The sequence below is a fragment of the Sus scrofa genome, chromosome 1 (assembly GCF_000003025.6).
Source record: "Sus scrofa isolate TJ Tabasco breed Duroc chromosome 1, Sscrofa11.1, whole genome shotgun sequence".
In the NCBI taxonomy this organism is placed as follows: Eukaryota; Metazoa; Chordata; class Mammalia; order Artiodactyla; family Suidae; genus Sus; species Sus scrofa.
In genome coordinates, this window is record NC_010443.5 from 128,190,829 (window position 1) to 128,217,803 (window position 26,975).

General features: G+C 48.3%; 1 protein-coding gene across 1 annotated transcript; it reads left to right on the plus strand.

Annotated features, from left to right (window-relative positions):
- On the plus strand, positions 819-26,421 carry TGM5 (transglutaminase 5). Its single transcript, XM_013993101.2, has 13 exons — positions 819-982; positions 5,874-6,053; positions 6,204-6,449; positions 8,684-8,802; positions 11,112-11,240; positions 11,838-12,015; positions 20,926-21,064; positions 21,784-21,887; positions 21,993-22,232; positions 23,418-23,780; positions 24,263-24,423; positions 25,593-25,726; positions 25,885-26,421. Exons 1-13 carry the CDS (start codon positions 973-975, stop codon positions 26,036-26,038), a joined length of 2,157 nt encoding a protein of 718 aa, XP_013848555.2. The 5' UTR covers positions 819-972; the 3' UTR covers positions 26,039-26,421.

Sequence of the window (26,975 nt, forward strand, 5' to 3'; positions counted from 1 at the left end):
GTTCCCGGGCTAGGGGTCAAATTGGAACTACAGCTGCTGGCCTACACCACAGCCATAGCAACGCAGGATCTTAGCTGGGTCTGCGACCTACATGCCAGATCCTTAACCCTCTGAGCAAGGCCAAGGATTGAACCCGCATCCTCATGGATACTAGGTGGTTCTTAACGTGCTGAGGCACGGTTGGAACTCCCCAACCCCCTCCCTATGAGGAGGCCTATCCCCCTCCTTCGGTCTCTGTTCTCCCATCTGTGTTTTTCTTTTTCCAAAGACTTGAACTTGTTGCTAGAATCAGAGTCATCACTGGCATTCCCCCCCTCTCACCTATTTCCAAAACCCCTCCATGAATCTCCCCAAGTTTTCTTCCTCTACTGCTTTTATTCAAGCTTTACCTTGGACACAGCAGGTCTCCCTCAAGACAGTATCTTCGCTAAAACACAAATACCAAAAAGTCATGCCAAGGGTGATCCAGAGTGTGTTCTGTTTTGCATTTGATGCCCAGAAAGTAACTCTTCAGGAGAAAAGAGAGTGCCCAGGTGCCAAGCAGAGTTCTAGGCTTGAGAGCTCTTATCTGAGCCATAGTCTTGGGACCCTGTTACTCCTACCTGCAGGGCCGTGGTTCCCTGCCACCCTCTAGAGGCCCCATCAGCTCCTTCCCCACCACAGCACAGCCAGGGAATGCCCCACTGCCCAAGAGCTGCCAAAGGCCCACATGGCACAAGGCCCTGGGAGTCCATTGGCCTCCACACTTCCTTTCAGCTGAGCAGCCCTGCCAAGAAAAACCCGAAGGCAAGTGAGAAAACCAGTTGCAATCTGCCCAGTAAGCAGGTGGCAGTGCAACAGCCACCCCGCCTTCAGTGTCTCCAGGAGTCTTGGGGATGGAAAGGGAAGCAGACACTCCAGGACCAGTTTCCTGAGGCTCCAGATCATCCAGCTCTTCTCTGGGGAGCAGCCGGGGGACCAGAGGCAGTGACCATGGCACAAGGTAGGTGAGGCCCAGGGAGCTGCTGGGTCTCTAGGCCAAGGAAAACAGAGAGGCTGTAGGAAGTCAAGGGGAGGTGGATTCAGAGGAAGGAAGGAGTAAATAAAGAACAGAGGCAGAAAGAATAGAAACCCCAGAAAGAGCAGAATTCACTGGTGGCCTGAGAACCAGGAGTCGAGGTGGAGGCTGGCAGGTAAACAAAGCTAAATAGCTGAGTGCAACTCACCTGCTTCCACAGCCCAGTGATATGGGGCAGGGCAGGGATGAGGGGTCAGCGTCCCTGCCCTCTCTGCCATAGCTGACTCTTTGACACTAAACAAGGCGCTTCTCTGGTTCCCAGCCCTCAGTGAGGGGGCTTGGACTGGATCATCTTAAAGTTTCCTTCCACCTCTAGACTCTGAAGCTTCATTTTTCTCTTTTTCCTCCACCTCAGGGGGGTCTGTAGCTCATCATTCTACCACTCTTCTCTCTGTATCAACTCCTTCTCTCTAGAGCTGCTATGAAGAGTAAATGTTTAGTGGAAACCATTTATTAGAATGAGCTAGAAGCTCTACAACATAACAGTTTCAGCTTCATTTACTATTTTTTGTTTTTAAATTTTTACATATTTTAAATACACAAGAAATATAATGAATACACAGTTGGAGTAAAATAAAGCAATCATTTCAGATAAACCTATAGTTCGCTGTCTGCCACCCCAACCTCAGCCTCATCTCCAGAGAAACCACTGTTACCAGTCTTTTATCTATATATTTGTATTCACATATATACACTCAATGTAATGCATAGGATAAGCTTGTGTGGCTTTTTTATATGACAAATCCATGGTATCATCATATTTTCTACAACTTGATTTTTTTTTTCCCCATCAAACAGTCTGTCTTGGAGCTCTATCCATGCATTCAGTACCTATAGATTTACCTCAATATTTTCCACTTTGCATAGCATTCCAGAGTATGGCTATAACTAATTTACTTATCCAGTCTTCTACTGATGGATATTTAGGTTGTTCCCATTTTCCAGTTACACAAGCAAGGCTGCAGTGCACATTCTTACCTCTGTCTCTTTGTGCTCCTGTGGGAATGTCTCTCTCCGATAGATCAATTATTTTAAAGGTTTGTCCTATGATTTCCTTTCTACCTCCCTGATCAATTCACCCCATTCTCCCCTCACATCAAGGAGAACAAATATGCCCAACGATAAATGTACTTCCTATTTGAATATCTGATGTTTAGGCTGAAGACTAATCCCTATGTTCTAGGCAGAGATGAACTTGACACACGATGGATCCATAGGAGGAAATTTGGCCCCAGTGCTGCTGCCACACCTGTTGAGTTGTTTGAGTCATGTGCCCAACCTGAATCACGGCCAGTTAGCCAATCTCTGTCTAGTCATTTGGTCTCCAAAAGGAGTGAGCTTCTTCTTCCTAACAGGAAAAAACCCGGTGCTTTCCGAGTTGGCAGTGGGTCATATGTCCTTTTGGAATGTGAATGAAGGCCAGCAGTGGGCAGTAGGTCTTGGGTAATAGAAAGAGCACTGGACTAGGGCCAGCTACTCTAGGTTTAATCTTGGGCAAGACATTTAATCTCCCCACACCTTTGTTTTCTCGCCTTCATGTGTGGATGACGTGATAGTTCATCCCTTCAATGTTGTGGGGAGTATTCCAGGAGAAAATTGTCCTACAGTGGCTAGGACAGGACCCAGCACTGAGTAGACAGGCCCTCAACAGGTGTTGGTTGAATCTGAAATCTGAATTAAGTTCAGGGTGATTATATAAAAAATAGAGGGGAGTTACCATCATGGCTCAGCAGAAACGAATCCGACTAGCATCCATGAGGACACGATTTCGATCCCTGGCCTCACTCAGTGGCCTAAGGATCCAGCATTGCTGCGAGCTGTGGTGTAGGCTGGCGGGTACAGCTCCGATTAGACCCCTAGCCTGGGAACCTCCATATGCCATGGGTGCTGCCCTGAAAAGACAAAAGACTAAATAAATAAATAAATAAATAAAAAGAGAGAGAACTGTATTCAATCTAGCAAACATCAGTGCCTACAACATGCTGACCAATGCTTATATATCTTTCATGATAACAATAATAAAACAACCAGTTTATGAGAAAGGTGCATGTTAACAATAGCAAAAAGAACTTAAGTTTAAAAAGATAAAGTTTAATATTTATTAGGGCATTTTGGTACGGTTGATTTGGTTCATATTTGTTTATAATTGCTTTATTGAGGTATAATTGTTATGCCATAGAGCTCACCCATTTAAAGTATGCAACCTAGTAGATTTTTTTAAATAAATTCACAAGTTTTCCAAGTATCACCACTAACTAGTTCCAAAATATTTTCATCACCTCAAAAAAGAAACCCCATACCCATGAGTAATCATGCCTGATCCTCTTACCCCATCCCCTAGTAAACTCAAATCTACTTCTGTTTCTATGAATTTGCCTATTCTGCATATTTTATTGGATTGTAACATGTGGCCTTTTGTGTCTGGCCTCTTCCACTTAGCATCACATTTTCAAGTTTCATCCATGTTACAGAATATTCAGCATCCCTTTTTATGACTGAATAATATTCCATTGTGTGGCTATACAGTCCACTCATTCATTAAGCAGTCGATGGATATTTGGATTGCTTACACTTTGGTGCTGTAATGTGTAATGCTGCAATCAACATTCATGTACAGATTTTGTATGAACATACTTTTTTTTTATCTCTTGGGTATATTTACCTAGGAATTACTAGGACATATAATAACTCTGTGTTTAACATTTTGAGGATTGTTTTCCAAAGTGGAAGCACCATTTGACAATCCCATCAGCAGTGTATGAGGGTTCCAATTTCTCCACATCCTCACAGACCCGTTATTATCTGTCTTCCTTATTAGATCTGTCCTAGTGGATACGAAGTGATATCTCATTTGCGCTTCCCTGATGACTAATTACATTGAGCATCTTTTCATGTGCTTATTGGCCTTTTGCTTCTCTTCTTTAGAGAAATGACTATTCAGATCGGTTGCCCATTTTTAATTTGAGTGATTTGTTTTTTAATTATTCGGTTAGTCAAATTTTGTATGCATTCTTGATATAAGTCCCTTAGATATATGATTTACAAGTATAAGTCATTTTCGGATTTTTATCAAATATTTAGTTCATATTTCTTTTCTTTTTTCTTTTTTTTTTTTTTTTTTGTCTTTTTGCTATTTCTTGGGCCGCTCCCGCGGCATATGGAGGTTCCCAGGCTAGGGGTCTAATCAGAGCTGTAGCCACCGGCCTACGCCAGAGCCACAGCAACGCGGGATCCGAGCCGCATCTGCAACCTACACCACAGCTCACAGCAACGCCAGATCGTTAACCCACTGAGCAAGGACAGGAACAGAACCCGCAACCTCATGGATCCTAGTCGGATTCGTTAACCACTGCACCACGATGGGAACTCCTTATATTTCTTAAAGTCTAGATACAGCAGAGACAAAATAGCTAGATCTCTATCCTCAGTGGTGGAAGGCAGACAAATTAAAGAGGTAACTATAAAACGATCTGAACATCTCATGCTGAGCTAAAACTAGTAGGTTCTCAGTAAAGGTTTGTTAATGTAAATGAACAATTGAGCATGATATTAACTTGTCAACTAAACAGTTAGGTTCTCTGCAAGTGATGGAGTGATGCCGTTAAGAGGTGGAGATCAGTGAGAGGTGGGAAGGAGGGTGGGCCAGCTAGGGCAGGCTTCCCAAGGAGATGGGTCTTTAACAGGCCTTGGAGGACAGGTGGAATTTGATCAGATAGTGAGGGAGCCTTCTGACTTGTGGCTCTAATAGGATCAAAATTCACTGTCAGGTAGGGCTACCATTCGCTTGGGGACAGACTGGCTGGAGGAGAGGGCCCATGCTGGGACCGGTGAGAGGTATTCAAGGTCATTCGTGTCAGATTAAGGAGAGTGCCTATTGTATGGTGGGCTGTGGGATATCACAGGACTTGTAAAGCAAAAGGATGGCAAAATCACATTGTCTTGAGGAAAGATAATCTGCTGATGTGTTAAGGTGGGGGGTGCTGAGGGGGTGTGATGTGGAGAAACAGGACACAGGGACTTGGTGGAGGCTGTGACTGTCACTAGGAGTGAGGAGAGGAGGTCAGAATTATGTTAATGTGGACAGATACACAATGGATACCACAGACATTTTAAGGGAAGGAGTGAAGGGACTTACGACACATGAATGCATACAGACTGAGAAGAAGATGAGGGAGATAACCATGATTTAAGGGTGTGCCTGTGGACCAGGGTAGAACCATGCCATACATGGAGAGGTCAGAAGTAGAGCCCTCTAGGGGACGCACACTTGGAAAACAGTGAGGTCAGTCTGTGTTTTCGCAGAAGCTGCAGAAGGTTGGGTGTTGGCCTTTCTGGGGCTGTCCTCGCCAAGGACAGTCACCAGGGGCAGCGACCCCAGGGACTTGCTCCCACATCTGGAGGCTGGTATGGGAACAAGTGAAACTGTTCACTTAAGTCTGAGAAGGTGAATACCAGAGTGAATTTGGAGCCATTCTAGGCTGAAGAGGGCAATCAGACTAGGCCAGGCCTACAAAAGGAGTCAAATACAGGGAAAGAACTGTGTACCTCCTTACGGGAGAAGAGGGCAGAAGGTCAGAGAAGCAGGGAAGGAAGCCGGGAGAAGCAAGAAAGAGGCACTTGCATGAACAGAGCTTTATTTCATCCTCACACCCGCCCATAAGGCTGGCATTATGGATTCTATTTTACTGACTTGGAAACTGAGGCTCAGACAGGCTAAGTTTCTTTTCCAAGTCTGCACAACTAGTAAGTGGTGGACAGGACTGGGCCAGGCCCCATATCCCTGCTCTGTTGTCTGCCCCCGGCCATGCTGTTGCAGGGCTGGAGGTGGCCCTTATCGACCTCCAGAGCTCCTGGAACAATGTGCGGCACCACACGGAGGAGATCAGCTCCGACCGCCTGCTCGTGCGCCGGGGCCAGGCTTTCATCATCACCCTGTACTTCAGGAACCGGGCCTTCCAGCCTGGCCTGGACAACATCATCTTTGTGGCTGATACTGGTGAGGACCACGGCTGGCTGGCAGGGCTCGTGTGTGTGGGTGAGTGTGTGTGTCTGTGTGTCTGTGTGTATCTGTGTGTGTTGGAGGGATTCTCAGGGGCCAGGAGGTCCTGGCACAGGGTCTTAGCTCTCAGCTCTGCTTCCCTCTCAGGACCACTGCCGGACGTGGCCAAGGGCACTCGGGCTGTGTTCAGCTTGGCAGGTCATGGTGGCCCCAGCCCCTGGATGGCCTCCCTGGAGGCCACTGGGGCCGCCTCCATGGAGGTGAGCCTGTGTGCCCCACCCATGGCGGCCGTGGGTCGGTACCTCTTGAAGGTTCACATCGAGTCCCTGCAGGGGCCTGTCACAGCCTACCAGCTCGGCGAGTTCATCCTGCTCTTCAACCCCTGGTGCCCAGGTGAGGTGGGACACCCGTGTGGGGGTCCCACATCTCTTCCCCTTTGTCAGTGCCACAGAGAGTCAGGACCAAGGATTTCTAGACCCCTGCTCCCTACCCCCACAGACCTCCCCAATCCCATGCACTCAGCCTCCATGGCCAGCCGCCACCAAGGACGGCAAAAGATCTTGCTATTTCTTTTTCTTTTTTTTTTTTTGTCTTTTTGTTGTTGTTGTTGTTGTTGTTGTTGCTATTTCTTGGGCCGCTCCCGCGGCATATGGAGGTTCCCAGGCTAGGGGTTGAATCGGAGCTGTAGCCACCAGCCTACGCCAGAGCCACAGCAATGCTGGATCCGAGCCGCGTCTGCGACCTACACCACAGCTCACGGCAACGCCGGATCCTTAACCCACTGAGCAAGGGCAGGGACCGAACCCGCAACCTCATGGTTCCTAGTCGGATTCGTTAACCACTGCACCACGACGGGAACTCCTATTTCTTTTTTTAATCTAGAATTTTAAAATAAACCAAGTCATCTTTACTTAAAAAGAAAACTATTACAGTTAAGTTTGATACTGTTAGCATCTACCTTCATCATACATTCTAAAGTTAACTTCAGTTTTTTCATTGTAAGAGTAATAAGAATTATCTTGCATTGAAAATTTGTGGAATGAAGTACAGGGTAAAACCAAGAAAGAAATAAAGAGAGAAAGAGAGAAAGAAAAAGAAAGAAAGAAAGAAAGAAAGGAAAGAAAGAAGAAAGAAAGAAAGAAAGAAAGAAAGAAAGAAAGAAAGAAAGAAAGAAAGAAAGAAAGAAAGAAAGAAAGAAAGAAACAAGAAAGAGGCATTCCTATTGTGCCTCAGTGGCTAATGAATCTGACTAACATCCATGAGGACGCAGGTTCTATCCCTAGCTTTACTCAGTGGGTTAAGGATCTGGCGTTGCCATGAGCTGTGGTCTAGTAGCAAACATGGCTCAGATCCTGCATTGCTATGGCTGAGGGTGTGGCCGCAGCTACAGCTCCGATTTAACCCCTAGCCTGGGAACATCCATGTACCGCAGGTGCGGCCCTAAAGAAAACAAAACAAAACAAAACAAAAGACAGGAAAGGAAAGAAGGAAGGAATAAGAGAATAGAAAAAGAAGGGAGAGGGAGAGAAAGAGAGGGAGTGAGGAAGGAAGATCAGCCTAAAGTGAAAAGTAAAACCTTACCCTAATCTCCGACTTCTATCCACCAGAGATAATCCTGTCAAGATTTTCTTGTGTAGCCTTGCAAAAATGTTCTATGCTTTATCAAATGCAAATTCATGCATAAATGTTTGTGTGTGTGTGATCATACAATACATACCACAGATGGGATTATTTAATATATAGCATACTCTAACTTGCTCATTTCATTTAACAATTCAACTTCGGACATGTTTTCTTTTTTTTCTTTTCTATTTTTTTTTTTTTTTTTGTGCTTTTTAGAGCTGCACCTGCAGCATATGAAGGTTCCCAGGCTAGGGGTCCAATCAGAGCTGCAGCCGCTGGCCTACGCCACAGCCACAGCGATGCCAGATCTGAGCCACATCTGCAACCTACACCACAGCTCATGGCAACACCAGATCCTTAACCCATTGAGCAAGGCCAGGGATCGAACCCACAACCTCATGGTTCCGTGTCAGATTCGTTTCCACTGCTCCACAACGGGAACTCCCCTGGACATGTTTTCTCATCAGCACATTCATTTTAACAGCTACCATTACTACACTGTTAAGATGCACCAAATATTTTCCATTAGTCCCCTATTTATGGGCATGTGGCCTATTTCTAGCTTTTGTCTTAAACAAATGAAGCTACAAAGAACATCCCAGCACCACCTGTCCAACAAGTCCCATCTTCTCAATCTGCTTGAAGGCAGGGAGAGTTCCACAGACAGCAGACAGTGTGGGCAGAAGGCAGGAGGAACGGGTGGAGAGAGCAGGGAGGATTGAGAGTAGAGAATGGGTCCCAGGGGCTTTGGGGCAGAGGACCCAAACCAAGAAATTCCACCGATGGTAGATTTTTACTTCTACCTCATGTTCATACTGAGCCTATTGCTAGTGTTGATTGGGGGCGGGGGGTCCTCCCCAAGATCCCTCCCTCATGGTCCCCTTGGTGTCACCTGGTTCTCTCCTCAGAGCTGAGTTACATGGTGCTGGGCCCTTGGGAGCTGGGAATGGGGCAGGAAGGGCCACATGACTTTTCTACTTTGTGTCCTCCCCTGTGCTTCCCAGAGGACGCTGTCTACTTGGACAGTGAGCCTCAGAGGCAGGAATACGTCGTGAACGATTATGGCTTCATCTACCAGGGAAACAAGAACTGGATCCGGCCCTGCCCCTGGAACTATGGACAGGTGAGTCTCAGCCTTGCTTAGGGCCCTTCCAGCCCTGGGCTCTTGGGGAGCGGGGAGTGGGAGTGGTGCCCTTCACGTGAGGCTCACCCCAAATTGCTAATCAATGGGAACTCCATGACACCAGGAAGATGTAAGCTGTGACCCCAGGGAGCCAGGGCAGCAGCTGTAGAAAGATGGAAGGTGTTCTTTGCTGACCACGTCTGATTTAGACACAGGATCTAAGCTGAAGGCACCACCCAGCAATCTCACTGAGTGTGAGGGTGAGGATGAAGGGACCACAGTGACAGTGGCCATGATGGCACCTGGCTTTTTGTTTGTTAACAGTGCTTCCAGTGGAGCCCCAGTTGCCACACTCACTTCATCCTCACAACCCCAGGTGACAGACCCTAGGGTCAGTTCTGTCACACTGAGGAAAACTTGTCCGCTGAATGTCTCAGCCAGGAGCAGGGCTGATGGGGAACAGTGCATCTCCTGCCCCATCGCGATTGCCTCTTCAATTATTTGTTCTCATTGTGTACTTTTTATTATTAAACTAACACATAATTGCTTTTAAAACTTTACAGGTTATAAAAATAGGTGCCTAGAACATTAAAGTTGTTCTGAGCCCTGTCACCAGCAAAGTGTGTGTTCCTCTATGTTTGGTTTTCTACACATATTCTAAAACATGTGATCTTGTTTGTAAAAAATAGCATCATGTTACTTGCAATGCTCTGCAACTCCCACCTTCCTGAAAGCCCACTTCCTACTTTAAGCTCAGCCCACAGCAGGTGCCCCCCAAAACCCAGTGCCAGGAAGGGTGCTGGGTGCTAGAGGCATGAAAATGAATCAAACACTCTCCCTGAGCCCCCAGTGAAGTGGAGACTTGGTCCCTTAATTAGGTCACTTATTGTGCAGTGGGCTATGTGAAGATTGAGAGCCAGGCACAAGGCATTCTGGGAGCCTGGGAGGAAGAGCACAGGGTTGGATGTGGAGAACCCGAGAGAAACTCGAGCTGAGTTAGCCAAGTGAAGGAACATGGAGAAAATATCCTAGACAGAGGGGAAGTGTGAGACACAAAGGTGAGAAATGGTTTGCCCTGCTGCAGGGTTATGAGGAATCTGGTGCTGCCTGAGCAAAAACAGTGAGGCAGCGGGTGATGGGGTGGTATTGCAACACGAGGCAGGAGAGGTGGAAGGGGCCGGGTCAGGGAGGGTTTTACGTGCCTTTAGAGGAGGTTAGAGCTTTGATTCTGTAGACCATGGGGGCTATTTTATTTTATTTTATTGCACCAGTGGCATATAGATGTTCCCAGGCCAGGGACTGAATCTGAGCTGCAGCTGTTGCAGCTGTGGCAACACTGGATCCTTTAACCTATTGTGATGCTCAGGAGAGCTGAGTAGGGATTGAACTTGTGCCTCTGCAGTGACCCCAGCCATTGCAGTCAGATTCTTAACCCACCACGCCACAGCAGGAACTCCCTCCTTGAATATTTTAAAACATAACAGTGAACTGATCAAATTGTCCCCTGGAGAAGATGTTTCAGAGAAGCTTCTTAATTCTGTTTATTGCCCAGTGTTTCGTGAAAATAAATGCAATCATTTATTCTCATTCAACAAAGTCCCTAATATATGCCAGGTCTGGGTGCAGAGTTGTGAGAAGTGCTGAGAGGAACGCAGCACACATTCAGGCAGGGAGGGCAGACCTTGGCTACATCATTGTAACTGAGTCTGATGAGGAAGAGGTGTAGCCACAGCTGTGGAGATAAACCAGGGCGCGGCTTGGGGAAGGCCTCGGAGGAAGTGGCATTCATGCCAAGCCTGAAGGACAAAGAATCAGGCTGCCTTGGGTGAAAATTTTTCATAAACCACATGCTATGAGTCAATACAGAGCCCCACTGAATCACAGGCACTATGGCAAGTCGGTACCATCACCTCTGCACTAGCTGCCAATGATAAGCTGGGTCAGCAGGTGGGGGTGGAAGCTGAGGCAACATGGCTTTAGCAAGGACATTCCGGGAGCTCCAGGGCTGTGAAGATAAAGGGGAGAAGAGGGAGAAACAGATTTTTCAGGCAGTCTGACTCATTGGGAAAAAAACCTCAGGAATTTGACAAGTAGAACATACAAACAGGGCAAGTTGTGAACCCAGAGTTTTAAGACCCTGCCCTGCCTAAGAGGCTCCACAGCTGTGCCGCTGGACAGTTTCCTTCCCAGTGGGTTCGTATTCCACAAACACACTCCACTGGAGAGCTGGGTGGGGTGGGTCGTGTATTTCTTTCCATATCCACATGTGTAAGCACCGATGCCTTGCCTCTCTGCATCTCCCCTCGCAGTTTGAGGAGAACATCATAGACATCTGCCTGGAACTGCTAGCCAAGAGCCTGAACTTCCAGATCGACCCAGCCACAGACTGTGCCCTGCGGGGCAGCCCAGTCTACATCAGCAGGGTCGTGTGCGCCATGGTGAGTTCGGCTCTGGCTCCGCCCACCAGGGCGTGTCCAGGGAGGGGGCGGAGTTGCAGGGGCCCTGCCCACTCGGGGTTGCCCCTCGCTTGCAACATGGGACTGAAGAATTGAGAGGCAGGGGCCATCTGGTAAAGTTTCGGATGAGACTAATGAAAGAATGTGGGTAAAAGGTCTTCTCAACTGAGCTCTGAATTAGCTGGTTGGGAGCCATTGCCTCTCCAATTTGCTGTCAATTCCAAATTGGACGTTTTGGGAAAGACTGAGTGTAGCTCTGGTTCGGGAAATGGTCTTGTTCCTAAGGTTTGGGGGTTTTTTTGTTTTGTTTTGTTTTTTGTTTTTTTGCTCTGTCATATTTTCAAAAGCTCCTAGAGCCAAGCTCTGGCTTTGCAGGGATGGGGGAAGGAAGAGTCAAGAGAATGGAATAATAAACTAAATAACAGCTGTCAGAATATCTGGCTTCCCATTTAACCCCTTCTACAGCACATCTGGAAGGTAAAATGGGATTGAAACCTCCTGTGTCTCAGGCAACCCACACTTCACCTCTTGTTGAGGAAAAGGCTGCTTCTCATGCTTCTATATATGGCTTCTCTTCAGATAAACAGCAACGATGACAACGGAGTGCTCAATGGAAACTGGAGCGAGAATTACTTAGACGGCATCAACCCCGCAGAGTGGACGGGCAGCGTGGCCATCCTGAAGCAGTGGCACGCCACGGGCTGCCAGCCCGTGCGCTACGGGCAGTGCTGGGTCTTTGCTGCTGTCATGTGCACAGGTAGGGAGTGGAAAGGGCCCCATGGAAAGAGAGAAAGTGCAGCGGCTCATGTCTCAGACCTCTGAGCCATGCTTGTCCCAGGAATCTCACACAGCTTCCAGCAAGGGAGCAAAATGTCTCATCACTGACCTCAGGCTTCACACAGCTGAGTTTATTTAAGAGGATGGTTCCGAGGTGGGAATCACACACTTCTCAGAACCTGGCGCCCTTCCCTTCTGAACTTGGACAGCCTGGCAGAACACTCTAAGAGCCTGGCTGGGAATTGTCCAGGTCTAACCTAGGACTGATGTGAGAGTCCAAGTAATTAGAAAACTTACAGACTGATTGGTGCCCTTTTTAAGTCCAGAGAACGGGCTTGATGAAGAGGTGTACGGGGGAGGGAAGCGTGCATCTGAGCAAGGGTATGGGCCAAGGGGCCAGAGCCAGATGGCGACTGTGACCTTGAATCAGCAGTTGTCACATGTTCAGCAGGCTTGGAGGCCTGACGCAGCCCAGCGAGTCAGGGGATGGAGGACAATGACAGGGCAGCTTTTCAGATGGGGAGTGAATGCCACGTTTGTGGAAGAAAAGCCTAAAAACAGGCACTGGGAAAGAAGACAAATGGAAATTGGTTTGCTGGTGGCAAGAGGAGGAAGCAAAAGGTGAGAACTGAGGGAGGTAACACTAGAAGTGAGTTACATGCTGGAGGTTGCAGGAAGAGTCTTTCTGCCTCACCCAGGGCCAAACCTACTCCTGGCCGTCACCCTGCTCACCATGCCTAGGCTGGCTCTCAGCTTCCTGACATACAGATCTGTGCACCTGACTTGGGTCACAACCAGGAAGTTTATTCTTTCTGGCCGGGGAAAGAGGCCAGGTATGGCTTTAACTCACAGGACTTTAGTCTAATCCGGAGAAGCCAGACCTGCCCACAACCTTGGTGTTTAGTGAGGACTCAGGCCTTTAGTGTAGAAATTCCCTGTACACAAAGTCTGGCGCTGTCTGTGTCTATGTGTGTGCTGGACCCATCTCCAGGCTCTTGGAGGAACCCTGCCTGTGGAGCCCAGTGCAAAGCAGCAGGTGCCAGCCCTCTACTCAAGGGCACCAGGAGGTTTCTGTCAACACCCACAGAGGTGACTTCACGCAGATTGGCGAGGGGGAGTCCTGAACTCCTCCTCCTCTGCAGCTGCAGAACCCCATCTGGAGTTGGAGGCTTTCATTGCCCAGGGGTAGGGAACTAGGAGTTCAACAGCTTTGATGCCCAGAGTCACAGATGCTTGGGTGAACCAGGGTGTCTGAGACATCCAGGGAGCAGGTACAGGACTGAAGGCAGGGAATGGATTGATCTTGTATACGACAGAGAGGGAAGCTTCCTGGGCCTGGAAAACCCTAGAGTCTAATGGGCCAGGTGTGTGTGTATAAAGGGAGAGGGCCATGGGTTTGGACGTGGTTGTCTGGAACTGAGTGATGAAAGAGGTGAAGCCAGTGGGTAGAGATTATGCAATGAGAGCAGACTGATTAAAATGTTTATGAGAATCATGGCCCTTTAGTGACCTGGGAAGCAAAGGACTGGGTAAAGTGGGTCAAGCATGGCCTGGTCCACCTGCAGCTTAATCCACACCAGCCTTCCCCAACAGGGTTGCCATGGTGAATAAGTATGTCTGTCAGTTTGAAAAACTCATTCACTCATCCAATGAAACGTATTGCGTCCTTATCCTATGCTAGGTACTGTACTTCTAAAAACCTTGGATACAAAGATGGATAAGACCCAGCCTCAATCCTCTAGTAAAAGTCAAGGATTTAGCCAAATCCTTAACCCAAGACAGTAGCCAAAGCCTGGGTTTTTTAAAATTATTATTATTGTTATTATGAACAATACCTGACATTTACTGGGTATTTCTTTGGTGCCAGGGTAGAGTGGTAATGAAGGATGTAGACTCTGGAGGTAGACTGCTTGGGTTCAAATACGACACTACCATTAATTGGCTGAGTAACCTTGGGCCAGTCATTTAACTTGTGCCTCAGTTTCCTTAGACCTCTATAGAGAAATTGATAGTACCTGCCTTTAGGGTTATCGAAAGGGTTGAGTGAGTGCACACATGGAGAGTGCTTAGAATAATGCCGTGCTACAGTGAGTGTTCAATAAGTTCTAACTAAGATCCCCTTGTTTGAGTCCCCAAATGACCTTTTGAGGTCTGTTCTATCATTGTCTGCATCTTACAGGTGAGGAAATTGAGTGGCAGAGTTGGTCTCACAGCCAGGTCTGGCTGGCTCTAATCCCTAGGCTATACTCTTGCATAAATGATGCTAGACACTGCCATTTACCCAGCCTCTCCTGTGCTTTAGGCACATGCTGGGCACTTTCCATCCTCCCAACCACCTTCAAAGTAGATATCGTTACTGTCGTTTTTCAGATGAGAAAACTGAGGCTTAAGATGACCATGTGACTCTCGTCTAATTCAGCTGTGCCCTCTCCCCTCTGCAGTTCTGAGCCCCTCTATTGCATTTTAATAATGTCAGCATATTGACTTCTGCAAGAAAAATCACACAGAGAAGACTTTGCATGCATCAAAGATAAGATGGGATTATAATTTTGGGGACAGCTGTTTCCTTGACATCAATTTAGTTGGCTGTTACTTTGGGAATTTCAGAGAAATCCCTGACCTACCCTTCTGGTGCTCAGTAATCAGGCTTTTCCTGTTCTGGCCATCCACTTCTTGTGACAAGGTCCCCCCTCCCCAGTCCCCACAGCCCCTGGCTGAGTAGCCTGGCTGCTGTGCTCTGTAACAGGGGAACAGAGGGGACAGTGATGCTATATTACCTGAAACTTCTCCCCAAAGCCACTTGTCCAAAAGCTACCTATCATAAGATTGTATATATGTGAAATGCCCAGAATAGGCAAATTTAGAGACAGAGAGTGGAGAAGTGATTGTCTGGGGTTGGGGGAGGGGAGAATGGGAAGTGACTGCTAGTGGGTCTGAGGTGATGGAACATCCTGGGATTAGACAGTGGTGATTGTTACACAGCCTATGAATATACCACTGAATGGTACACTTTAAAAGGGTAAATTTTGTGGTATGAGAATTATACCCCGGTAAAGTTGTTTAAAAAGGAGAAGCCAGGCATCCTGGGAATGTGCCTGATCTGTACCTGCCCACAGCTGCACAGGGGGTGAGGGCAGCGTGCTTGGGTTGAGGGCTGGGACTCTGAGCAGACCTGTGGGCATCATCACCTCTTCTTCAGGTTGGGTCCTGGCCTGGAGCCCCAGAGAGGGCTGTGAGAAGTAGCTGGGAAATGAGGAGACTGTGTGCTTAAGGCGGGGCCCTCCTTTCTTCACCCAAAACTACCCCATCTGTACATCTTTTATATCTTGGATCCCCACTTAGGATATGGCTCACATGTAGAGTCCTCTGCTTAAAACTGCTTTGAACACTCCTGGGTCACACGTCAGCTAAGATTTCTTCTCACTCAGGTATATAGTGGCCTCTAAAATACCTCATTATCCTCACTTCAGTACAATAACTCCTGTCCTCATGGTTTTAATGAGCCCTTATCCTCAAAGAAGGAACCTCAGCCAAGGCCCTGGTGCTTTACTTTTGCCTCAGCCTTTGGCTTAAGCACAAATTGACTGTGACTCTCTACTGATTTATCAAGGATTCCATGGCATGTTCCCTTGCAGCATGGTGGGTTAAGATAAGGCAAGCACTTGGAAAATTGTCTGGCACATGCTTAGCTTTGTACGAGTGTTAGCTCTCATAATTAGTCTGATACTGTTTCAGCCTCTAGTACTTGGGCTGCAGAGGTCAGGCTGGGTCTTGTTCAAAAGATGTTTCCAGACATCCCTCAAACTTCAGCTCCTCATCCTCACTACCAATTTTTCATTTTATTTCCCTCCTTTTTCCTTTGGAATGTTTATTAATCATGTTTCTCATTTCATGGCATGTATCATAATAGGTCTGTCAGGTTGCTTTTTTTTTTTTTTTTTCTGCTGTGTCCATGGCACGCAGAAGTTCCTGGGCCAGGAATTGAACCTGTGACACAGCAGTGACCTGAGCCATAGCAGTGACAACACCAGACCCTTAACCCACTAGGGTGCTAGGGTACATCCAGGTCCCTCTTTTTTAAAAAATTAATTATTTAACTAATTGATTTCCCTCTTTTAGCTCATAACCCACTCCTATTCATCTCTCTCCTCAAGAGGGAAATATTTTGATGTGTTTAATATGTAACATGGTATTTGAATGTGTTCTCACAAAAAAGTATATCTTTCTGTGCAACATTTTTCCATTATGTTTTTTGTATTACATACTGTATTTTTCAACTTTAGAAGTTCCATTGGGTCTTTTTTCTATCGCCCATCTTTCTTATTATGTTCCTATCTTTTTGGGTATATTGATAATACTTAAAATAGCTGTCTTAAGGTCCTTGTCAGCTAATTCCATTACATCTGTCATTTGTGGATCTAGTTCTACGAGCATTTTTTCTCTTTATGAGTCATATTTTCTGGCTTCTTTACAAACTCTTTTACTTGCTTGGTAATTTTTTTAAATAGACTTTATTTTTTAGAGAAGTTTTAGGTTTCATTGCCACTGGAGATAAGAGAGCTGTTCCAATATAACTTTGTACATCTGAAAAACAAAGGCAATATAACCACCTCGGTTATAAGGGACTATTAAAGGCATGAGAGGACGAACAGGAAGTAATACATTTACCATTTGCAAGGTTAATGCATCCAGGGGGAAATTAAAAGATGCTAAAAATCATCACATTCAAATGCAATTACTTTGACTCTATTAGCTAGGGCTTTGACTCTATTCTTCGGTATAAGCCATGCAAGTGTGGCAGCAAGGCTGACCAAATGCATTTTGATACATTGAACTTGAACTTTGCACTGATTTCTCTTATCAAATTGGAGGCATATTTCCACATGGGGCAGAGGAGGAAAGAACTAGTGAGAAGACTTCACAGCCAGTCCTGAAACAGACTCCATGTTTTAATACACCATCATGGCGGTGTCCGTCATGGTCAGAAGGGAGGCTGTGCTTCCTGAAGGCAGGACTGTCTTTCGTCTTTGTGTAAGCATCTAAGCCACTGCCTGGTTCACCATGGGGCCTTGACATTTGTCACTGAATAAGTGCCAAATGGCTGAGAGAAGAGACAAAGCAATTAATGCCAGGAGGGTGGGTGGTATAATATACCTTAGGAATGCTAACAGTCTTTTCTGGCTCTGAGATCTTGACCACTTTTGCCCAAGAATCACTGTGTGAATATGCATGCATGTATGTGCACACACACACAAACACACATGCTCTATGGGGGCTATCTTTTACAAGGGACTCAGCTCCCACAAAATTATCAATGAAAGAGTCACCTGAGTCCCAGGTCAAACTGTGAGTCATCAAGACTGATAGTCTGCAGAAGTGAGGTTCGAAAAAACTATCTTTGGAGTTCCCAATGTGGTGCAAAGTATTAAGAATCTGACTGCAGCAGCTTGGAGGTGTGGGTCTGATCCCTGGCCCAGTGCAGTACGTTAAAGGATCCGGTGTTGCCACAGCTGCAAAGTAGGTCACAGCTGTGGCTCAGATTCAATCCTTGGCCCAGTAACGTCCATATGCCACAAGTGCAGCCAAAAAAAAAGAAAAAAGTAAAAGAAAACTATCTTCAGAGTTGCCATCATGGCTCAGCAGTAACAAACCCGACTAGTATCCATGACGATGTGGGTTCGATCCCTGGCCTCTCTCAGTGAGTTAAGGATATGGTGTTGCCATGAGCTGTGGTGTAGGTCACAGATGCGGCTCAGATCCCACATTGCTGTGAAGAAGGTCAGCAGCTACAGCTCCAATTTGATCCCTAGCCTGAGAACTTGCATGTGCCATGGGTGCAACCCTAAAAAGACAAAAACAAAACAAAACAAAACAAACCTATCTTCAACACAAATTCAATGAGCATCTACTCTGGCCAGCACTGGGCCACTGGGCTAGGAATGAAGAATTGCAAGAAAAGTATTTGATCTGAGCCCTATTCTAGGGGGGATTTGTAATCTGGCTGACAAGACGAGATGAATCCATGAAATCAGAGAGAGCTTCATCCAGGGATTCAGTGTGTGGCACTGGTGATTGGAATTAAGTAAGACATGAGAAAGGAGATGAGTGTGGCACAGAGTAATGCGTGAAAACTTCACAGAGGAAGGTGCACTGAGAATGAAGCTTTGCTGCTTAGTTTAGTGAAGGTGCAATGCTGTGGCTCGTAGTTAAAAGCACTGGAGCTTTGAGATTAGAGAAACGAGGGTTTAAATCTGCCTTGGTGCTCCTCTTTCTGTCATGTGACCTCAACCTCTCTTTGAAGTTGGGATGATCACAGGGTTGTGGAGAGGATTATGTGAGATTATGCCTGAGCAGTGCTTGGCACCATGCCTGGCACCTACGAGGATGATGATGTCATCGACTGGCAAGGCAACTTGAGAAAAACAAAGGATAAGCTCAGCTGGGGATGCACTTGGTGACAGCAAGGTCTCCATGTGGGTTCAAGATTCAAATTCAGGAGTCATGGGCACAAAGTGAGAGATGAAGCCACAATACAGGATGAGCTCTTTGCAGAGGGGCTGAGCAAACAGGGCAGAGGGGGCAACACCCCAGGAAACATGTATGTGCGCAGCTGTCCAGATCTGAACATAGTTAGCTCCCTTCATGTGATACTGAAGCTAAAGCCTCCTCCCATTGTAAGAAGCCATTCTTGTCCCTCTGTCGCCTTACTGTGGTTCCTCTGTCTAGTCCTCTCACAAGCCACAATGAAAAAGGAGTGAGGATGGATCAGTGCAAATCCATCACCACTCAAGGCTTATGCTCTACTGACAGTCAAACGTGGCACCCACAGCACAGTGCACAGCCATTAGGACAGTGCTGTGCTGATGTCGGAAATTGCCAGAATGGACACAAGGTTCATGGGGACATCCATTTACCCGTCCCGCAAAGAGGCACCAGTATAGGCCTGGTTTTGTCTTGTTAATGGCTATAGAACAATAAAGATGGATATCACATAATTCCTACCCTCAGGAAGACAGGCTCGTAAACAAATCATTACACATCCTGTGCCATGTCTAGTAGAGAACATAGAGTGCCACAAAATCAATGACCTGTGCTCAGGTGGGAACATGCCCATCCTGCCATGTCTCCACACTCAACACTTCAAGTGGCCATTCATGAATTCATCAATCATGGTGAAGACTGGAGGCTTGCTCCCTGCTCTCCGTGCCCCTCTCCTTGGCATGTGCTCTTATTATCCTAAGTGTTATCCACCCTCCTCACTGTAATTAGCATAAATGGGCCCAGGCAGTGCTCCTGAGTCACTGGCATGCTCTTGCCTCAGTCCTGTCTCATGTTCCTTCAGTGGCAGCTTTTGCCACCTTCACCCTCCCCTCGAGGGAAGTCACCTCCACCCACAACCCACTGTCAGCTCTGCTCACTCCCTGCCCTCGTTCCCTGGCCCTGTGCAGACGTGCTGCTCCAGGGAGGCACATGATTCCCCTCTGGGCTTCTCTCCTCCCCTTTTGGGCTGCATCCAGAGGTGTGTCCCCACCCCTGGCCTGAAGTGGCTTTGTGACAACATAAAAAAAGGAGCCTAGCTAAAATCTATAAGCAATTGTTTCGTATGAGTATCTAAACTACAAATTATAAATATTTTTAAAATGACAGTAGTATTTTAAAGAATGCTTAAAAATATCCCTCTTTTTTGGCTCAGTCATTTAACCTCTTAGAATCTCTTCCAAGGGGGAAAATAGAAAATGATGTACAGCGATGTCCCTCACAGAGTTATTTACCAGGGGAAAAATGAGAACCCGACCAAATATGTAAAAATAACACTGCTAGAAATCTTGCTTTTGGCAATGTATCAAAACATGGGAAAAATACATGGGATATATAATAAGGTGAAAAATACCAGAACACTGAACTGTGTGCATCTGTGGGAGGTGGGCTCAGAATTGGGTACAAGCTTAGCAGCAAGGCTCTGCTGCTTCCCAGCTATGTGGCTATAGTCAAGGTAGCAAATTTTCTTACCCTCTGAGTCTTCGTCTATAAAATGGGGATAATAGCAGCTTCCATGTAGAGTTGTCCTGAGCACAAAATACGTGCAACACAGTGCCAGGATAGCAGAATCTGTGGTTATCATTATCATTATTATTGAAGGCTGTCTCCTTTGGACTTGAAGGATCTGGGGTCCCCAGGGCATTGGTGGTGGGATAGGTTGGGTCATATTGCTGTTCTTAAGAGAGTGCAGAATTGGGGAAAAAATATGGCAGAAGGCAAAGAAAAAAGCTGACTGGCAAAGGGAAGGGATGCCCCCTCAGGAATAAAGACAACATTCGACCTCCTTTCAATAATTTCTCCATTAGGTACAGACTCTTACTTTCCTAGTCTTTTGTTATATGGTTTCCTTCCCTTCCTGGCCGGATCTGTGATACTTTCCTTGCTAAGCTTCCCAGCCAATACACCCATAGAGAAGGGGGTATGCAAGTGGTGGGACTCATTGCCTAAGAATCCGCTGGTCTTAATCCTTACCACGTGAGGGAAGAAATTCCAGCTACTTGGTTGGGAGATGGGAAGATGGAGATTTATGGCCAAAAGAGAAGTGAGACGGGTCAGACTGCCTAGTCTTGCAGGAGGCTTGCCTCTCTCATCCTGCTGGCCAGGCCAGGGGAACCCCAAACTTGCCAGATGCTCTCTCGGCCCTGGCACTGCTGGTCTGAACAACCAGCAGCCTCACCTTTGCGCAGAGCCCCAGGGAGAGGAGCTCAGGAAGGCGGGAAGGAAGGTTGGACATGTTGTCAACCCAGGGCCCCATTCTGGTCCTGCAGGTGTCAGATGCATGAGTCCTGAGCCCAGGGCCCTAAGTCCAGGGATCCACAGCCAACAGGAGATTTTTCTGCCCTTTCTACAGTGATGAGGTGCCTGGGGATCCCCACCCGCGTGATCACCAACTTTGATTCTGGCCACGACACAGACGGAAACCTGATCATAGATGAGTATTATGACAACACAGGCAGGATTTTGGAGAATAAGAAGAAAGACACTGTCTGGTGAGAGACAACTTCTCTTTCTAGGGCAAACCCTACCAGCAGGAAGCCGGGCAGGACTGTGCCTGCAACCCTGCTGCCCTCCACGCCTCCATTTCCACCAGACCCAAGGCTGAGTATCCCCAACCCTACAGCTGGGAGGCAGCTGAACACAAATTCAAAGATTTTCTTAGTTTATCCTTTTATGCTATTTATAGTTTGATTGAAGTATAGTTGATTTACAAGGTTGTGATAATTTCTGGATTTTCTGAGTTTAGAATCGTCTCATTATCTCTGCCCTGGGGCTGGATGGGGGCAGGGGGGGTGGTTTCCTCTTTGTCGCCTCCGCATTTAATCCTCAGCCTGTGGCTTGGACCACAGGAGGCCTGGGGTCTCCCTTTTGGACACAGAGGCTGTGACTGCCTCTGTAGTCAGCAGCACACACACAGGAAAGGGCCACAAGGGCTTTTTGAGAGAGAGTGAAGGGTTTTAGCATTTGCTGGCTCTGGAAGCCTTCCCTCTCGATCACAAATAGGAAAGCTCTTTTCCGGGCAAGATGAGGCTCACAGGTGGAATAGGCATCACCTGTCTCCCACAGAGGCCTGAAGGCCTGCGGTGTGCTGTCCGTCTTTCTATCCAGCCGTCCATCCCTCATCATCCCTGCCTTTCTCCAGAAGGAGCACAAGACCTGCAGAATCTCCCTCAGCTTCATCTGACACCAGTTCCTCTGGCTTCACCCCCAGGAATTTCCACGTCTGGAACGAGTGCTGGATGGCCCGCAGAGACCTTCCCGAAGGATACGGAGGCTGGCAGGTGCTGGATGCCACGCCTCAGGAGACGAGCAACGGTGAGGCCCTCAGAGGACAGGCAGGGCCCACTTCCACAGAAACAGCCCCCGGCCCGGCCGGCTCAGCAGCCGCAGCCCAGCCAAGGCCCCTCTGTTCCCCTGCAGGTCTCTACTGCTGCGGCCCTGCCTCCGTCAGAGCCATCAAGGAGGGTGAGGTGGATCTGAACTATGACACCGCCTTCGCCTTTTCCATGGTGAATGCTGACTGCATGTCCTGGCTGGTCTTCAGAGGGAAGGAGCAGAAACTTCACCAGGACACCAGTTCTGTTGGCAATTTTATTAGCACGAAGGGCATCCAGAGCAATGAGCGGGATGACATTACGGAGAACTACAAGTACGGAGAAGGTAGGCCAAGCCAGGCCACTGCAGGAGCCCGTGTCCCGTGGGCACCCCACCCTCACCCCAGGGACCCTCCCTGCCAACTGGGGTGGCCCCCTTAGGGGGCTGGGACCAGGCGCACTGTCTCCTCAGCCCTTTAGTTTTAAGGCTCCAGGTGGGGTGTCCCCAGCGCCTCACTGCCTCATGCCCACCACCACCCCACGTCCCACAGGCCAGTGAGCACCTCCACAAGAGGGTCTCCTTGAGTACAGGGCCATCGACAGGCATCCCATCAACAGTGTAGGAATTCTTCGCCCCGCCTTCCTGAAAAATCAGCCTTCCACTGAAGATAGCAGGGGGTTGAGTCAACTCTCGCCTATTTATTAATTTAATTTAAAGTTACTGATTCATTGTGTTCTATTGGGTGTATGGTGGACAGGCCAGACCAGAGCCAGCACCAAGGCTAAAGTGAACCCAAATGTTCACGCCTACATCCATCCTGTGCAGGGGATGGTTCAGAGAGGTGGGGACCTGGCAGGGTCTTCTGACCCAAGCCAGCAGGAGCAAAGAGCGGCTAACTCAGTCAGCTGTAGACTAATTCCTGGAAAGTGAGACCACCCACCTGTTTCAAGTACCAGGGAGCCAAGCAAAAGCATGCAATCTGAGAGGGCCAGAGGCAGGATGAGGGGCCGGATCTGAGCAGGAATGAAGGGGGACTATGTGTGTCGGGTGGTGTGGGTGCCCCAGTGCACCCATTTACTAGTAGAATGAGGCTGAGCAAGCCATTGCACCTCTCTGTGTGGGGGTACCTGAGGTTCCTGGGAGCACCAGGAAGTGAGGGTCTGTGCTTTGTCCATGTGGAACTTTGAGGCCAACACAGAGAAGCTCCAGTGTCTGAGCCACACGATAAGAAACAAGCATTGGACACACCCATGGGTACTGACCAGCATCCCCTCCACTCCCATCCTCTCTGAGGTCATGCGGGTTGGGGTGCCCAGAAGTGGGTCCTGAGGCAAGGATTCAAGGACAAGTGGTTTATCACTGGGGCAATTCCAGAACTACTGGAAGGAAGGAGAAGGAAGCCTCTGTTATTGGAAATGAAGGTTTTTAACACCGCTACAGTGCCAGTGGAGCCTTGCTGAGGGTGTTCAGGCAAGGCTCAGCCCCCGGGTCAGCCCGGCCCACAGCTAGTGCTGTGCTCTGCCCTTCCAGGTTCCCCCCAGGAGAGGCAGGTATTCCTGAAGGCTCTTCAGAAGCTGAAAGCTGGAGGGTCCCAAGGCTCCCTCCGAGAGGACTTGCAACCTTCCGGGTCCCTGCCGCTGAGGGACAGTCCTCGGAGCCTGGCTACGCCTTCCCTTCGGCCCAGTGATGTTGTCCAAGTCTCCCTGAAATTCCAGCTGCTTGACCCACCGGATATGGGCCGGGACATAAGGTTTGTCCTGCTGGCGCTCAACATGTCGCTCCAGTTCAAGGACCTCAGAGTGAACCTGAGTGCCCAGTCCCTGCTGCATGATGGCAGCCCCCTGCCTCCATTCTGGCAGGACACAGCCTTCCTCACACTCGCTCCTGAAGAAGGTAGGGCTCAGGGATGGGCATGGGGACAGTCTGTGTGCACAGAGTGGCTTATGGAAATGCCAGTGGGGTTACGCCAGCCAACAAGGATTTGGGGACAGACCCCTGTGACACCGTTTTTCCTAGTGTCCCTTCCTACAGAGAGTCCTCCTTCTCTTCCTACCTTCTGTCTTGTCTCCTCTTTCTCTTTCCTTTCTCCTCCTGCTCCTCCTCCTCCAGTCCTTCCTTTACTACCTGAAAGAATATGGCCTGGGGTGGTGCGGAAAACCTGAGCTTTGAAGCCATCCAGACCTTGGTTAGAGCCTCCGTGCACACGCATTTACCAATAGAATGACACTGGGCAAGCCATTTCACCTCTCTGTCTCTCCATCTGAAAGCCGAGTGTCTGCTTCGTTGGCCCCTTCCTCTCTGTAGAAAGGGCCCTGATCAGAAGGCCCAGCTGATTTTCACAGTGAGTCTCACCTCATTCTGTGTTCTCTCCCTAGCGAAGACCCATTCCTGCAAAATCCCTTATTCTCAGTACAGCCAGTACCTGTCCACAGACAAGCTGATCCGCATTAGTGCCCTGGGCGAAGAGAAGAACAGTCCGGAGAAGATCCTGGTGAACAAGATCATCACCTTAGCCTATCCCAGCATCATGATAAATGTAAGCAAGAGCCCTGCACGTGGCCCTCTTTGGGGAGCAGCCCCTGCCTCTTCTGGTGCCTCCAGATACCCCCCACGCCCCCCTTTCCCCCCCCCCCCGCACCAGGAGCAGGAGGTTTAGCTGGAAACACTGGACAAGGTCTCCATTCTCTTGCACCATGAAAGGCCTTAGGGGTGGACTCTGAGCAGCTGCCACGGAGACCCCTCTCCTGTGCCTCCTCTGGCTGTCAGCCCTCCCCAGGGTCAATATGAGGGGAGATGAGCTCAGATGGGAGGGTGCTGAGTGGGAGAAGAGCAGTGCTCCAAGGTCAGCTCAGGTTTGATTTGCCATTTCCTGGTGATGCCTCCTTGGACAAGCCCCTGGACCTCTGTATCGTGAACTGTCAATGATCTGATTAGACTAGATGGCCTCCAAGGACCCTCTTGCTCTGACATCCTGAGGGAGCCGCTTCACAGGGCCCTTCCTTCCAGGGCCACCTCCCCAAGGCCAAGCAGCCTCTGGGACCCTGCCAAGTGAGCCTGCCGTGCCCCCTGCTGGTGTATGGAGTCCACTGGAGTCTGTTAGGGAGGGAGTCCCAAGGTGCCTCCAGGACTCCTGAGGCTGCTTCCTTCTCTCTAAGCCCTGAATGATCCATGGCCCTTGACTCACACACAGGGATTGAAAGAAAATGAGCCAGTTATGATAAGACGGGAGGAAGGGGTGGACCCGGATTGCAAGAAGAAGAAACAGACAAAAACTGCCAAAGGAGATTCTATCCACTGGAATTGTGCACAAGAATCCTTTGGAAGCTCTTGATTATTTCGCACTCAGATGAAATCCTTAGAGCAGAGGAAACATTACTGGAGATTCCCAATTCATGAGACCTTTCCATACGCGGGGTGGAGGAACAATGTTTAACACAAACATCCATACATGTATAAGTGAACTGAAAGTTTCACCTAACAAATGTCTTGTGTGATGCAGACTGATATTCTCTTCTAGTTCATTTTTTAAAATGTTGATGACAACCCATTAAGTAACTCATAGTTGGAAAACAAAGGCCATGGAGGTCTAGCTCTTCAGGCAACAGATCTAGGGAACCGTGCCCTCCACAGATGTTTGGGGAGCTGAAGGTGGGGTGTATGTGAGACTAATTCTCTGCTCCCTCCTTTCTGCATTTCCCTGTTCAGGTTTTAGGGGCAGCCATTGTGAACCAGCCACTCTCCATACAGGTGATATTTTCAAACCCCCTCTCAGAGCCAGTTGCGGACTGTGTGCTGACTGTGGAAGGAAGTGGTCTCTTCAGGAAACAGCAGAGGGTCCTGTGAGTGCCGGGAGCACTTGGCCCTCCCTCCCGTCTTATCCTGGGCGGGGGTGGGCGAGTGTTGTCCTTCTGTCTGGACACCAGGAAGGGGAGGCCTGTGGCTGAGTGGAAAAGGGCTGTGGGTTAGTTTTTCTGACACTCTCCTTTCTCTGCTGCAGCATTGGCGTCCTCAAACCCCAGCACAGAGCCAGCCTCACTCTGGAGACTGTCCCCTTCAAGAGTGGCCAAAGGCAGATCCAAGCAAATCTGCGGAGTGACAAGTTTAAGGACATCAAGGGTTACAAGAACATCTATGTAGACCTTGGATTATAAATTCCGAGACAATGAACTGGATGCACAGAGTTTACGCTTCAGAAAAAGAGCAAGTTCAAATGCAGGCTGTGCCACTCCCCACCCAAACAGAGGCTTTTCCAGGCTGTGACCTGAGTAGCAGAGGAGATGATGGAGGTGATGATGAAGGGTCCCCTGGGCTGCTTGCATCACTCCCCAGGACCCTGTTCAGGACCCAGGGAATCCATGGTGTCCCATCCAGAATTGTGAGGTTGGCCTTGCAAGTCCAGAATTGTTGGACTTGCCCATGATTTACTGACACCCAGATTTCAAGAAAAGAAAAAGACTGGCTAAGCAGCTTACTGTCACTTTGTTGTTGCAATGGCTACTTCCACGGTACCATTAAACTTCAGTCCTGGTTCTCATCTTTGTTCCCATGCAATCAGCACTTTCCTCACGGTGGCTCCCACCTGTTCCCTGGAGGCTGGGAGTTTTCTACTGTTTCACTGCCTGAGCCCATTTACTCATTCAAGAAATATTTACTGAGGAAAAAAAAAGAGTAGTTCCTGTTGTAGTTCAGCGGGTTATGAACCTCACTAGTATCCATGAGGACACAAGTTCAATCCCTGGCCTTGCTCAGTGGGTTATGGATCCAGCATTACTGTGAACTGTGTGGTAGGTTGCAGACACAGCTTGGATTCCGCATTGCTGTGGCTGTGGTGCAGGCCAGCAGCTGCAGCTCCAATTCAACCCATAGCCCGGGAAATTCCATATGCTTGAAGGTGTGGCCCTAAAAAGCAAAAAAAGCAAAGAAAGAAAATAAATATTCACTGCATGCCTTGTAAGTGCCCTGTTCTGAGTGTAGAGGGTAAGGCAGTGAAGGAAGCAAAATCTATGCCCCGCCACCACCACCATGGACCTTACATCCTGGTGTTGGGCGTGAGGGAGACAGACAATAAACAGTTCAACAAATAAGAAA

Bases quoted from the DNA above. Each gene is read 5' to 3' on its own strand.
- TGM5 (XM_013993101.2), top strand. The intron at 8,803-11,111 runs GTGAGTCTCAGC...CTCCCCTCGCAG, and splicing joins GCCCCTGGAACTATGGACAG to TTTGAGGAGAACATCATAGA. The intron at 23,781-24,262 runs GTAGGGCTCAGG...TTCTCTCCCTAG, and splicing joins CACACTCGCTCCTGAAGAAG to CGAAGACCCATTCCTGCAAA.